The 15,189-nt window shown below is 35.7% G+C and overlaps 1 protein-coding gene and 1 long non-coding RNA gene across 3 annotated transcripts in view; one reads left to right on the forward strand and one right to left on the reverse strand.

Moving 5' to 3' along the window:
• The window catches only part of ZNF451 (zinc finger protein 451), an 83,876-nt gene extending 70,874 nt beyond the window's left edge, over nt 1-13,002 (forward strand). The window contains exons 14-15 of one of the 2 annotated variants that reach the window (XM_025381605.1): nt 2,795-2,863; nt 11,114-13,002. In XM_025381605.1, the coding sequence (XP_025237390.1) occupies nt 2,795-2,863; nt 11,114-11,160 (116 nt within the window). In that variant the 3' untranslated portion in view covers nt 11,161-13,002. The remainder of the gene's footprint in view (nt 1-2,794; nt 2,864-11,113) is intronic. The other variant, XM_025381606.1, reaches the window with a different exon arrangement.
• The window catches only part of LOC112622265, a 60,174-nt gene extending 45,041 nt beyond the window's left edge, over nt 1-15,133 (reverse strand). The window contains exons 1-2 of the long non-coding RNA XR_003118962.1: nt 14,980-15,133; nt 13,703-13,796 (exon numbers count right to left, since the gene is read on the reverse strand). This is a non-coding gene — a long non-coding RNA (uncharacterized LOC112622265). The remainder of the gene's footprint in view (nt 1-13,702; nt 13,797-14,979) is intronic.
• Nucleotides 15,134-15,189: the final 56 nt, after the last annotated feature.

A 15,189-nucleotide genomic window follows, 5' to 3' on the forward strand; every position in this document is an offset into this window, starting at 1 on the left:
ATTTATATAAAGATATCAAACAAGTTTTTTCTTTTTAAATAACATTCAGGAAGAATGCACTTTTTTTTTTGGTCAGAAAAAATGATTTGGTTGTAGGTTCTGGTGCTTTAAAAAGTAAAGTGATTATATCCTGAATATAGCCAAGGAAAGCAATTAGCATTCTAATTTCTCTAGGATCTTTTGTTTCATAATTAAACGAGTGAGCACTATCTTTACAGGCTTCTCAAGAAGTTGGCACTAGAACTACAAGCACTGCAGTGAACTTTTTTGAGTACTGCAACATGCAGTTTCAAAGAAATTCACTAGAAACCTGCTTCCCATTGCTTCCTCTACCTTTCCTCTAATCGATGTAAATGTTCCAGGGTACACAGAAGTTAATGTTTTTAGTGTTTTCTTATTTGGGCCAATATCTGCTCCCTTGAGAATTACATACAATGAAAAAGATGTTACTACAAGATAATTTTTGTTGAATCTGTATGCTCCTTAGATGGTCTTGTTTATAAGCCTGAGACTTTTATATCCATTTAGTTGTGACTTCATTGTGAATGAATGGATTAGAAGCAGTAAGTATGGTTGGTATCTATAGAGTCATACCAATTACACAGATTTTGTAATCCATCTTACAAATATAGAGCATAAACATTCACCTAGGTGCTAAGAAAGTGTAGATGATTGAAGCATCATCATGGCCTGTGGAATATGTATTACCTAAAATAATTGTTGAATTATTTCTAAAAGTCTGTCTGCCTATTGTTTCCTCAGCCTGTTACTGAAAGCTATAGGTTGTTTCTTTGGACACCATGATAAAAATATGTTTGATAAAACTAATTCCATGCAAAGGTACTGAAAATAAGAAAGAATATTTACGATTTTCTCTGTTCTTCTGAGGGGGTTGACTGAGGCAAAAGAAACCTTTTATGATATTAATATTTGCAACCCCATGTCAAGTTAATCCTTGACAAATCAAGGATTTGTCATTATTCAAACCTGAAGAGTAGCCTTAGGCCTTGCAAGCAATGATAAATTGTTTGGATGAGTTGTAACATACTGCTTTTGACTGACCTTGACTTTAAATTGTAATAACAGAAACCTGTGGGTATTTTCCTTTTGTTCTTAATGTTTAGAGCAAGCTTGTTTAACGTGCGGCCGACGGGCCACATGTGGCCCAGTTCATCTTTGAATGTGGCCCTACACAAATTCATAAACTTTCTTAAAACATTATGAGAGTATTTTTTTTTGCGTTTTTTGTTTTGTTTTGTTTTGTTTTGTTTGTTTTGTTTTGTTTTGCTCATCAGCTATCATTAGTGTTAGTGTATTTTATGTGTGGCCCAAGACAATCTTCTTCCAATGTGGCCCGGGCAAGCCAAAGAGTGGACACCCCTGGTTTAGAGGTTTAATTTTGTTCTTTAATTTGTAAATGTAATGTTTTATTTACCGAAAACATTGCTTGAAATATTTGAAGTATTTTGCTGGAATTCATAGCAAAGATGACTTGTAAAAACAAATTTCTGCAGCAAAAGAATATAGTGAAATATAGTGATTTAATTTTTATTTATAGATACTTAAATGTCTTTTTCATGTGTATTTTAAGTTTTTAAGTTTGCACAGAAACAAATATGTCTATATGGTTTGTATTTAGTTAAGTGCTGATTCAAGTCACTGACACATATATATATAGATGCATATCTGTTTATATTTGTATAATTATATCTTGATATAAATATATATTGATTTAAATATAGTTAAAGTGATAAGCAAAATATTAGGTCATTGATAGTACCATGTTTCAAATTTTTTAAAGATGAACTTTATTTTTGAGAATAGTTTCAGACTTACAAAAAAGTTGTGAAGATAGTACAGTGTTTCCATGTACCCATACTCAGTTTCCCTTATTAGTAACATCATATATTAGTGTGATACATTTGGCATGATTAATGGAACAACATTAGGACATTATTACTAATTCCAGCCTTTAGTTTTCCCCAATGTCCTTTTTCTTTTCTCCCTTCCCCTCACCTCTTTTCTTTCTTTTCCCATCTCGTCTCATTTCGTTTCTTGAGACAGGGTCCCACTCTGTCACTCAGGTTGGAATGCAGTGGTGTGATCTCAGCTCACTGCAACCTCCACCTCCCAGGTTCAAGCAGTTCTCCTACCTCAGCCTCCCAAGTAACTGGGACTATAGGCACGTGCCACCATACCTGGCTAATTTTTGTATTTTTGGTAGAGACAGGGTTTTGCTATGTTGCCCAGGCTGGTCTCGAACTCCTGAGCTCAGGCGATCCACCCACTTCGGCCTCCCAAAATGCTGGAATTACAGGTGTGAACAACCACACCTGGCCTCAGTATCCTTTTTCTACCCCAGGACCTCATTTGGGATCCCACATGACATTTAGACATTAATCTCCTTAGGCTCCATGGTTCAAATTTTAAGTGAGTTTTGCAGTGCCTTTTCAGTCATACCGTATTATAAAGCCTTTGGTCTCTCATTACGAAAGCATGTAAGACATCAGGTAAGTAAGCTTGTGCTATGCAAGAGGCATTGTTAATTAAAACCTATGGTGTTATCTCCATAGAGATGAATGCATATGATTTTCAAATTATGGGAGAATTTAATCTGTCACAATTTTTAATAATATTTGTTAAGCATTGGAAAAAACCTAGTGTGGGAAAGTAGTGTAACACTAATGAACTGTATTGTAATGAGTAAGGTTGGGTATGAGAAATTATTGAAAATAATATTGAGTATACATAAATTTATGGGACAATAACTGCATGTATTGATTCTTCTTTACAGAATGTGACAGTGATGATAACATGGGTGCCAAAAATACTTCAATAGGAGAAGAATTTATATCCACAGAAGGTAACCTAATAGAGTTAATCTCTTTTCTGCTTGACTGTATTTGCATTTTTTTAAAAAATTTCTCTGTCTCTCACCCATTCACCCCTCTTACTCCCTTCTACCCCCAAGTTAAAACATTTTCTCAGTTTGAAGGATAGCTTTGCATTTTTCATGTAAGATGACTTAGGGGTAATACTAATTTAGAAAGCTAGAATGTGTCACCCAATTATGGCCCTTGGATCAAATCCAGTCCACTATCTTTAGGAACACAGCCATACATTTAAGTATTGTCTATGCTATTGCTTTTGTACCACAACTGCAAGGTTGAGTAAGTGTGGCACAGACAGTAGAGCCCATCCACCCCCGCCCTCCTCAAATAATTATTTTCTAACCCTTTAAAAAGAAAAAGGTTGCTAACTCTGGGCTAGGAGACAATTTTGATTTCCTAATTGTTATTTATCTTGAATAGTATTAAGAGTATTAAAAGACAGGCAGTGGAACTCTAAAAGCAAGCACCTGTATCTAAATGTAATGGGCTTTTTTAAATAAATTTTTTTAAAAAGGGTTTTTTTTTTTTTTTGGTTTTTGGTTTTTGGGTTTTTTTTGAGACAGAGCCTCACTCTGTCACCCAGACCGGAATGCAGTGGTACAATCTCAGCTCACAGCAACCTTTGCCACCTGGGTTCAAGCGATTCTTGTGCCCCAGCCTCCAGAGTAGCTGGTATTACAGGCGTGTGCTTCTGCCATGCCCCGCTAAAAATTAAAATTCTCTTTTACTCTTCTTAAAGGAAAAGCTATTTCCTTCCATAGGTTAAAGAGAACTTTTTATGTCACTTGGCATCAAATCATTTGCTGGCTGTACCATTATTTGGTTGTGTCTTGTAACCATTCTTTACTTTGGTTTTTCTATAACAGACTGCACTTTTTAATAACCAGGGGGAAATGAGATAATGGATCTTAGAAAATACTTTGAGCTTCACTGGAGAAGTTGAAAGTATTATATCAGCATCTTTGACGTTAAAGAAAAGCAGTAGGAATCTTCACGTACATTCCAGTATAATGTTTCTTGTTGGAGACTGTAGGGTAGGAATGTGGAGGCTGGAAAGTAGGGATGGAAATATGTGACTGAACACACAAACAGAATGGCCCGACTGATAGGTTTTCTTTGCATTTCTTTGATCTCAGATAATATAACTAGTTTAACTAAGAGCATACTAGAGCTTTATGGTATTAGGAGTTTGGGAAATGGAGTCTGGCAGTGGAATCGATTCATCCATTAGATGAAGTAGATAGCTGTAGTCTTTCTGCCTTATAGCCAAATTCATTGGTTAAACAAAACTGGCAATAAATCTACACCTAATTGGAAGGAAGCAAGTTTTTTGACCAACTTCTTTTCCCAGCATGGTCTTTCAAGGTCTAGCTCAATGCTTAGCAGCCACATAATGATGAATTAAACAAATGAAAGAACTTTTGTGCGTTTTGAACAAAAACTGCCAATTAAGTGGTTTATCAAGGCCACTAAAAGATAAACAGTACTGAACGTCTAAAGAGTTCAGATTTTGCAACTTTTATTTGACACCTCGTGACTCATCCCATGGAAAATGCCAGGCAAAATTACAACTTTTAAATAGTTACAAGCCGTCACAGTTTTGTGGGCTCCTACCTAACCTAGGAAATCTGAGATTTGTGTAACTGGATATGTACCAGATATTATCTATGTAATGCATTTTATGGTTTAGAGGTGGAGATGTTACATTTTTGTGATTATTTGGTTTGGAAAAATAATTATTTTTATAGGATTCAAGAGAAGATACTTTAAACCTATAACTAGTTGTCATAGTTAAAATAGAGGTGGGGATAAAATCCTTTAATTCCAAGAAAAACCAAAGGTGTTTGTGTTTTATATCCTGATGCTTTATATAAAATAAGTGTGAGAAGCACACGATGTTTCACATAAGTTAAGGAATATGGGCTCCTTTGCACTTTTCTCTAACATTCTTCTTTTTTTCCCCTCCTCATCACCCCAGAAGAGCTAACTCGAATTTCATCTCTTAGGTTGCTATGGTCAGTGCCTTTCCTAGATTGTCCATCTTTAGACACAGCCAATCACTGTCTATTCTGGGCTCCCTCTGTACGAGGCCAAATGGATTTAAAATACTTCTGTCTATATTTTTCATCTCCACAGACTGTAAGCTCCTTAGGGTGTAGGATCATGTTTTATTTATCTTTACTTCAGCAGCACCTAGCACAGTGTTTGGCACAAAATGATTGCTTGTGAAATGAATAAACTTTTAACAAACTTAAAACATGTTAGAGCCACCATTTCCCTATAAATGGATAAGGGAAATTGAGATAGAGTCTATTTTGTTGTAGAATATTGGGTTATTTTGTTGACCCTGGACCACAGAAGCAAAATAATGTTCTCGTCTACACCTGATAACAAAACTGAAAAAAAATTTAAGCAACCACTTAAGTCTCTTTTTATTCCTTCCTTTCCCAGTACAACTCTGTAAATGCCTGAGAAATAGTGGCAGAAGACAGGATAAATTTGCTTATGGCTTTTTGCCTTAGGGTAATCCCCCTCCTTCCGTGATTTGTCTTATTCTTTGTTGTTCCCCATAGACCAATATCAAACTCTGACCACACAGGCCAGTCATAACAATCCTACGTAATTTATTTCCTGTACTTGACAGAGAAAACAGATGCCGCATAATGTGGTGGTGAAAAGTACAGTCTTTGGATTCATAGTGCCTAAAACTCTGCGCTTACAAGTTGTGTAATATTGGACAAGTCACTTAACTTCACTGTGCTTCAGCTTCCTCCTTTTAAATATGGGAATATTAGTATACCTACCTTACTAGAATAACATGACATATGATAAATAGTATATATTGGTTGCTGCTACTGTTACTGGGATTATGATGATCATTATGTCATTATTTATATCTTCACCTAAGATCTCCTCTAGAGGTATGTCTATTAACTAGAGGTATTCTGACTCAAATTGCTGGAAGAGACAGGACAGCATTGCATAGATAATTTTCTATGCAAAACCATCTTCCTATAAATGTTAGCAATATGCTTTATTTGGAGAATTCCTTCAATTAGTAGCAGTCAAAACTACTCTTAACAACCTGTGAGAGTCAGACAATTCTCTTCATTTTATATGAAAAACTGAGGCTTCTAAACATTAAGTAATTTGGCCTTACATCCACAGTTTTAAAATGATTGAGGCACCATTTCTATATGTCTTGTACCTCCTACTACTGGTTGTTTTTGTTGTTTGTTTGCCATAATTACTGCTCTCAAAGTAAATGAAATTAAGGCACAGAGAAAGGAAGGTAAGGGGAACACAGACCTAGCCACAGAATAGGAAAACAGACAGATTTTTCACAAGTGCTCTTTAGTTTTTCATATGGCTTCAAGTTACTGTCTGATGTTCTTTAATTTCAATCTGAGAGATTCTCTTTAGCATTTCTAATAGGGCAGGTCTACTAGTAAATTCTGTAGCTTTTGTTTATCTGATAATTTCTTTAAGAATAGTTTTGTCAGATGTAGAATTCTTGATTGACATTCTTATTTTCTGGTTTCCATGGTTTTTTGTAAGAAATCAGCTAGTAATTTTATTAAGGCTCTCTTGTATGTGATGAGTTGTTTCTCTCTTGTTGCTTTCATTGTCTTTGGCTTTTGACAGTTTGACTATAACATGTCTCAGTGTGGGTCTCTTTAGAGTTCATTGAGCTTCTTGGATATGTAGATTCACCTCTTTCATCAAATTTAGGAGTTTTTCAACCATTATTTCTTCAAACATTCTTTCTGATCCTATTTCGCTTCCCCTCTCAAGACTCCTGTAATGCATATGTTAGTTCACTTGATGGTGTCCCACAGGTCCCTTGGAATCGGTTTACTTTTCTTCATTTTTCTTTCTGTTCCTCACACTGGATGACTGATTGATGATTTAGACTGAACCCAAACCAAGACACATACTGGATTAATTAATTAATTAATTAATTATATTATACTTTAAGTTCTAGGGTATATGTGCACAACGTGCAGGTTTGTTATATATGTATACATGTGCCATGTTGGTGTGCTGCACCCATTAACTCATCATTTACATTAGGTTTATCTTCTAATGCTATCCCTCCCCCCTCTCCCCGCACCACAACAAGCCCTGGTGTGTGATGTTCCCCTTCCTGTGTCCAAGTGTTCTCATTGTTCAGTTCCCACCAATGAGTGAGAACATGCGGTGTTTGGTTTTCTGTTCTTGTGACAGTTTGCTGAGAATGATGGTTTCCAGCTGCATCCATGTCCCTACAAAGGACATGAACTCATCCTTTTTTGTGGCTGCATAATATTCCATGGTGTATATGTGCCACATTTTCTTAATCCAGTCTGTCATTGATGGACATTTGGGTTGGTTCCAAGTCTTTGCTATTGTGAATAGTGCCACAGTAAACATATGTGTGCATGCGTCTTTATAGCAGCATGATTTATAATCCTTTGGGTATATACCCAGCAATGGGTCAAATGGTATTTCTAGCTCTAGATCTTTGAGGAATCGCCACACTGTCTTCCACAATGGTTGAACTAGTTTATAGTCCCACCAACAGTGTAAATGTGTTCCTATTTCTCCACATCCTCTCCAGCAACTGCTGTTTCCTGATTTTTTAATGATTGCCATTCTAACTGGTGTGATATGGTATCTCATTGTGGTTTTGATTTGCATTTCTCTGATGGCGAGTGATGATGAGCATTTTTTCATGTGTCTGTTGGCTGCATAAATGTCTTCTTTTGAGAAGTGTCTATTCATATCCTTTGCCCACTTTTTGATGGGGTTGTTTGTTTTTTTCTTGTAAATTTGTTTGAGTTCTTTGTAGGTTCTGGATATCAGCCCTTTGTCAGATGAGATTGCAAAATTTTTTTCCCATTCTGTAGGTTGCCTGTTCACTCTGATGGTAGTTTCCTTTAGAAGCTCTTCAGTTTAATTAGATCCCATTTGTCAATTTTGGCTTTTGCTGCCATTGCTTTTGGTGTTTTAGACATGAAGTCTTTCCCCATGCCTATGCATACTGGATAATTTAAATTGTCCTATCTTTAAATTTGCTGACTCTTTCTTCTTTGTACTCAAATTCATTAAGCCCCTCTAAAGATTTTTCATTGTATTTATTGTATTTTTCAGTTCCTGAGTTTCTATTTGATGGGCTTTTAATAATTCTGCCTCATTATTGGTACTCTTCATTTTGTTCATACATTGTTTTCCTGGTTTCCTTTAGTTCTTTGAACATACATAAGACAGCTTAAAGTTTTTGTCACCCATGCTATATCATGTAGCCTGTTGCTCCTAGTCTACAAACCTGTATAGCATGTTATTGTGCTGGATACTGTAGACATTGTAACATAATGCTAAATATTTGTGCATCTAAACATAGAGACATAAAAATACATAAAAATGGTACACCTGTATAAGGTACTTACCCTGAATGGAGCTTGCAGGGTGGGGAAGTTGCTCTGGGTGAGTGAGTGAGTGACTGGTGAGTGAATGTGAAGGTCTAGGTTGTTACTGTACTCTACTGTAGATTTTATAAACACTGTACAATTAGGCTATACTACATTTTTTTTTTTTTTTTTTTTGAGACGGAGTCTCGCTCTGTTGCCCAGGCTGGAGTGCAGTTGTGCGATCTCTGCTCACTGCAGCCTCCGCCTCCCGGGCTTAAGCTATTCTCCTGCCTCAGCTTCCCAAGTAGCTGGGATTATAGGTATGTGCCACCAAGCCCGGTACAAAATACAAAATTATTTGTACAAAAATACAAAATAATTTTTGTATTTTTAGTAGAGATGGGGTTTCTCCATGTTGGCCAGGCTGGTCTCGAACTCCTGACCTCAGGTGATCCGCCCACCTTGGCCTTCCAGAGTACTGGGATTAAGGCATGAGCCACCAAGCCCGGCCTATATTACATTAAAAAGAAATTTTTTTTCGTCAATAATCAGTTCACCTTAGCTTACTGTAACTTGTATAAACTTTAAAATTTTTAACTTTTTGTCTCTATTGTAATGACACTTAAAACACAAAAACTTTGTACAGCTATAGAGAAATATTTTCTTTATATTCTTATTCTATAAGCTTTTCCCTACTTTTAAATTGTTTTATTACTTTTAAAACTTTTTTATTGAAAACTAAGACAAACACATATATTAGCTTAGACCTACAAAGAGTCAGGATCATCAATATACTTTTATAAGAAGCAGTACCCTCTAAAATAATAATAAAAAGTATAGTAAATACATAAACCAGTACCAGAGTTTATTATAATTTTCAAGTGTTATGTACTGTACATAATTGCATGTGCTATACTTTTATACAACTGACAACAGCATCACCACAAACACATGAGTAATGTGTTGTGCTGCAACATGAAGATGGTTATGATACCACTAGGCAATAGGAATTTTTCAGGTCTATTATAATCTTATGGGACCACTGTTGCATATGAGGTCCATTGTTTACCAAAAGTTGATACACAGCACATGACCATACTTGCCTTTTGTTTTTTATAGTCTTTCAGCTGGCAAGTTTAATACCTATAAGCTCACTGGAGGTATGATATATTTGTATAGATGTTGCTGTACTTAACAATGGTTTGATTTATGATTTTTTGACTTTATAAGGATGTGAAAGCAATATGCCTAAACTTGAACTGTAACTTGTATAAACTTTAAAATTTTTAACTTTTTGTCTCTATTGTAATAACACTTAAAACACAAACATTTTGTACAGCTATAGAGAAATATTTTCTTTATATCCTTATTCTGTAAGCTTTTCCCTACTTTTAAGTAGGGAAACAGTGGTCCCATAAGATTATAATAGACCTAAAAAATTCCTATTGCCTAGTGGTGTCATAGCCATCTTCATGTTGCAGCACAACACATTACTCATGTGTTTGTGGTGATGCTGTTGTCAGTTGTATAAAAGTATAGCACATAAAATTATGTACACTACGTAACACTTGAAACTTGTACTTGAAACATTTAGTATAAACCATACTTCAGATTTTGAATTTTAGTTCAAAAATTTTTATAACTTTAATTGTAAAACAGACATTGTGTTAGACTATTTCATATATATATATATACATATACATATAACCTACTATCATTTATTAAAAAGACCTTTCCCTATCATTCTGTAGTGCTACCTTTGTTGTAAATCCAATGTCCATATATGCATGGGTCTGTTTCTGAGCTGTCTGTGCAAGTCTTGTCCCCTTGTTTTTCTTTGGTAAGAGTGTCTTCGCTTTTCTTTACATTTCCTCATCCCTTTTAATTCATCTTAGGGGCAACTAACTGATCCTAGAGTGTAGCTTTAACTTGATACACAGTTCATGCTAGTTTGTGGTACTTTAAATTAGACAACACTAGTGTCCCAACTCAGAGGAACATGCAGTTGTATCTTAGGGAGATCACTGGTGCCTGCAGCCAAGTAGCCTCTGAGAGACTGTGGACCAGATAGGATGAGATAAATCTGGTGTGAGAAGCTAGTGAAGGCCAAGAAATTGACACCAAATTTCACCCTCCTGGATTTTAGCATCATTCCCAAGGAGGAGATGTAACCCAACTATTGTGAACCTAGTAATGTCTGTCTTGTTCACTGTTACATTGCTGTTCCTGGTATATAATGGGCATTCAATAAATATTTGTCAAATGAGTTTACATACATCTCCATACAGCCTATATTATATGCTTCTCAGATGACATTTATGTGGCTATGAGTTTCACTACCTTAGATGCTAGGATGCTTGAAGCTAATTTTTCCCCAGCTTTATTGAGGTATAATTAAAAATTAAACTAAATTTTTAATGGCCTGTGACATTTTGTCATTTCATGGAGTTGCCTTTCTGTTTAAAGTCTTATATGTATCACCTCGAGTCTTTTAGGAAATAAGTGATATAGATTTTATGTTGAAATAAGTTATTACCTGTCAGTGATTTTAAAAGTTTGTTGACTTTCTACATCCCTAAGTGGAATTAACTTGCAAGTTCCTTAGCACACTAAGTTCATATATAAAATTCAATCAAGATCATATCTAGATTTTCATATTTCAAAATACTCAATTTTTTAGTAGAGAAACTGCCAAGTTATCCTATATTTTTCCATTGTGATTTTACTTTCCTTCTTGAAAAGATGAATACAGTTGATGAAACTTAAAAAAATATAGCACATGTTGAGTAGTTTTCTGCCCTAAGTATTAAAATTCTATGTTTTTTAATGCAGATGTGGAATTAGAAGAAGCTATTAGAAGAAGTCTTCAGGAAATGTAATTAAAGATATTACCACACAACATCAAGTGGCCTTGAAGAGACTCAGATAATGAATTCTTGAGTTTGTTTTCTAAAGGAGACCAGAAATCTACTATTACAAATGTATTTGAAAACATGGTTTTGCTTTCATATGTTCAAAATTTGATCTTTGTTTTGTATTTTTGTGTTAATGTGCAAACATGTACAGAAGGAATAGAATACATGTTCATGCAAATATAAATCATGTATTCTAATATAGGTATAACAGTTTCCCAGTTAACTTTGAATTTATATATTTAGATTTAAAGGATTTAAAAAAAAAAAAAAAAGGAAAGCTCTTAATAGTTGTTTCCCAGATAGCATTAGTTCTTTAATTTTATTTGTACTGTACAAATGATTCTAGTTTATTTTTTTAGGAGTGAAAATGAATATAAAAAAGGTGACATAGGTCAAGTTTTCCATAAATTCTACTTCTCATGTGGCACTATTATATATTACCTTTGAGATCTTTGTTTATGTTTATTAGAAGAGGGTAATGGAAACTGATCATGGAAACACTTAAAATTTTATCAGCAGTGTTCTTTGTGGGTGCCATGCAGATGTGAATTATTGCTTTAATTAGAGCAGCACATTGCTAAAATAAAAAATACACCTTAATTTTTAAGAAATAATTTAAATGAAACAATTTCCATTCCTTTTACCTGCTTAGACTTTTATGTGACTTGTATGATCTCCTGTTTAAAGGGAATGGTGTCAAAATATTTGCATAAAATTATTTTTCATAATACTAGTCCTTTTTTATATATTTGTGTAAACATAATATCTTCAAGAAATAATGTTGAAAGCCTACTCAGGAATAATCTTCCTTAACTCTTTAAAATTTTTATTTCATATAGAGTGTCTTCAGTTTAGTTATTCACTGAATTGTCAGTTTCCTTCATTTGGTATTACATATTTAATTCTTAAATATTGAGGCCCCATTGTGAGTAATACAAAATACGACATAAGTAGAAGACTAAGAAGGGCTTGTCATATGATCTTTGTGTATATGCTTCATGTTATTTGACCAGAAATGTCTTATCTCTAAAAATTTTTAGTAGTAATTATTTACCAAACTTAAAAACATTTCCATAAATATAAAGCTTTCCTTTATATTTAAGACAAAATATAAAGGCTAGAATTTTGTTCCTTCTCTGTAACACTAAATATTTTAGTGTGAAAGTGAATTTTTTTATTACTATAGTCTTTTCAATCTACAAATTGTGTTTTTAATTTCTTGATATGTCACTTCTGTTCCTCCCTGCTTGCATTTTTTTAAAAGTAGACATTGTGGCTTGAGAATTTATCAATCATCTTTCCAAAATGACCACATTGTGCTTTTAGTTTGTATGTTTAAGTGGTCAAGCAAGGCTCTAGGAGATAGTCACTGAGCTGGACCTTAAACACATCTGCGGGAGCTCACAAAATAGTGAGGAGCAAAAGAGGCATTCCAGAAAGATGAGTGGTTAAGCAGATGTGGGGGCAGGGCAAGAGGAGACAGCTCCTTGTTGCCAGAGATTCTACACAAAGGTGTCATGGACACTGATGCTCTATTAAGAAGCTTTTGTGGTGTGTGTGGTAGAGAATAAGGCTTTTGATATAACAGGAAAGGGATATTTCATCATGACTCTTAAGAAAAGGTAACTGGGTTGTTTAATGTTTTAATTGATAATTGTCACTGATTGTATTTCTACCTGTTAAATAATTAAAAATCATCTTAAAATTCATACTTTGGCTTTAATTTAGACAAAAGGAGATGTAATCGCTGTGTAACATTAGAGAAAGTTATGGATTATCATCAAAAGTAAATGTTTCTAACATTGACAAAGATGCTTATCTTTTCATTACATCATTCACTCATTAATTCATTCAGTCACAAAATATTTATTGAGTACCAACCATGTGCCAGCAACTATTCTAAGCACTTGGAATATACCAGTAAGCAAAACAAAGCCCTTTACCCCTCTGTGGAGCACACATTGGTGGAGAGAAGGAGATTGTACAATGTTAGTAAGCAAGCAAAACTGCATATCTGATGGTGATACATGTAACGAAGGAAAATGAAGGGAAGGGAATAAATAGTGCAGGGACAGGGAGTTGCAGGGAGGCTTGCTATTTTTAATAGGGTGGTCAGAAAAGATCTCACTGATAGGTAAACTTGAGCAAAAACCTGAAGAAGGTGAGGGAATGAGGATGAAAATATATATATAGGGAGGAGAGTTCCAGGTGGAGGAGGGGAAGGTCCAGACAGGAGCTTAGTATATTCAAGGAAAAGCAGGAAGACGAGTATCACTGAGAGGATGAGCTAAGAGAGTAATAGGAAATGAACTTGAGGTTTTTCTAATGACCTTGGCTTTTACTCCGAGGTAAGGAACGATTGAAGGTTTCTGAGAATAAATGGTATGATCTGCCTAATTTAGGATTGCTGTAGTTGCTGCACTGAGATAACATGTACATGAGAGGCAAGAGTAGAAGCACGGAGACCAGAGAGGAAGGTATTGTAGTACTTCAGGTACTAACTTACCAGGTAGCATGAACCAGAATGGTGGCGGTAGAATCGGGAAGAATCTGGATATATTCTGAAGGTAAAATTAATGGGATTTACTAATGAGGTGGATCTAGGATATGAGAGAAAAAGAGTTCAGGATGATTCTAAAGTCACTTGATAGACTTTCAAACCACTCACAAAATGTGTTTTGTTTTCGTTTGTGTCATGATAAAGTATTTTTAATAAGGTCAAATAATCCCCTACCCCAAGAGTTAATTAGGATTTAGAATGAGTTCAGAGGGAATTGGGATCCAGCCTTAAGGGCTTCAACTCTGTTCAAGTATTTAAATGACTTTGATCTCTGATTAAAGGTGCTGGTTCAGCTTTAGACTATTATTATCTATCATTTTCTGTGCCGTGTACATTTTCATCCTTGCAGTGAGAGGCATAGAGCTATCAGGAGAGGGGACCAAAACCTAACTTTTTAAGTAGACTAATCTTTGTATCCTCAGCTCTATTCCATCTTTTACCGACAGCTGGTGCCTGACCTAGAGGCCTACTGCATCTTTTTGTTAACATTAAAAGTTGGCCTGGCGCGGTGGCTCAAGCCTGTAATCCCAGCACTTTGGGAGGCCGAGACCGGTGGATCACGAGGTCTAGGAGATCGTAGACCAGCCTGGCTAACACGGTGAAACCCCGTCTCTACTAAAAAATACAAAAAACTAGCCGGGCGTGGTGGCGGGCGCCTGTAGTCCCAGCTACTTGTGAGGCTGAGGCCGGAGAATGGCGTGAACCCGGGAGGCGGAGCTTGCAGTGAACTGAGATCCGGCCACTGCACTCCAGCCTGGGCCACAGAGCGAGACTCCGTCTCAAAAACAAAACAAAACAAAAAACAAAAAAACATTAAAAGTTGAGGACTTCTTAATGCCAATTATTTCACTCAGAATATTTATTTATTTATTTATTTATTTATTTATTTATTTATTTATTTAGACAAGGTCTCGTTCTGTTGCCCAGGCTGGAGTGCAGTGGCGAGATCTCGGCTCACTCAACAGGAATAATTTTAATAGCAAAAATTAAAAACTCCTTCATTAAGCCGGGCGTGGTGGTTCACACCTGTAATCCTTAGAATGATAAAAATGAAGTAAATTCACTTTGTTTCCTACATCTACCTAGATAGGGAAAGATGGAGTAGCTTTTTCTTTTTTACTTAATAGCTTCAGCGTTGTCCGGGCATTCGTTACTCTCATCTTAGTATAAAGTGGTAACAGGAAGGTCAGGTGAGTGTGGGCTGCCTAGGAGCTGCACTTAACTGCCTTCTGTTTCACAAAAGGACCTTTTCTCCCTATATCACAGGACCCTTAATGTCGTTGTTCTTGCTTTGAATTATGGGTGCTGGAAGAAACTAAACGAAGCCGTCACTGAGCAATACACCCACAACCCATCGACCGATAGGAACCTTCGCGTGGGGGAAGTTGGTTACTTTTAGGCTGCACGAAGAGGCGGGGCCACGCGGGGCGGAG

The sequence above is a fragment of the Theropithecus gelada genome, chromosome 4 (genome assembly GCF_003255815.1).
Source record: "Theropithecus gelada isolate Dixy chromosome 4, Tgel_1.0, whole genome shotgun sequence".
Classification (NCBI taxonomy): Eukaryota; Metazoa; Chordata; class Mammalia; order Primates; family Cercopithecidae; genus Theropithecus; species Theropithecus gelada.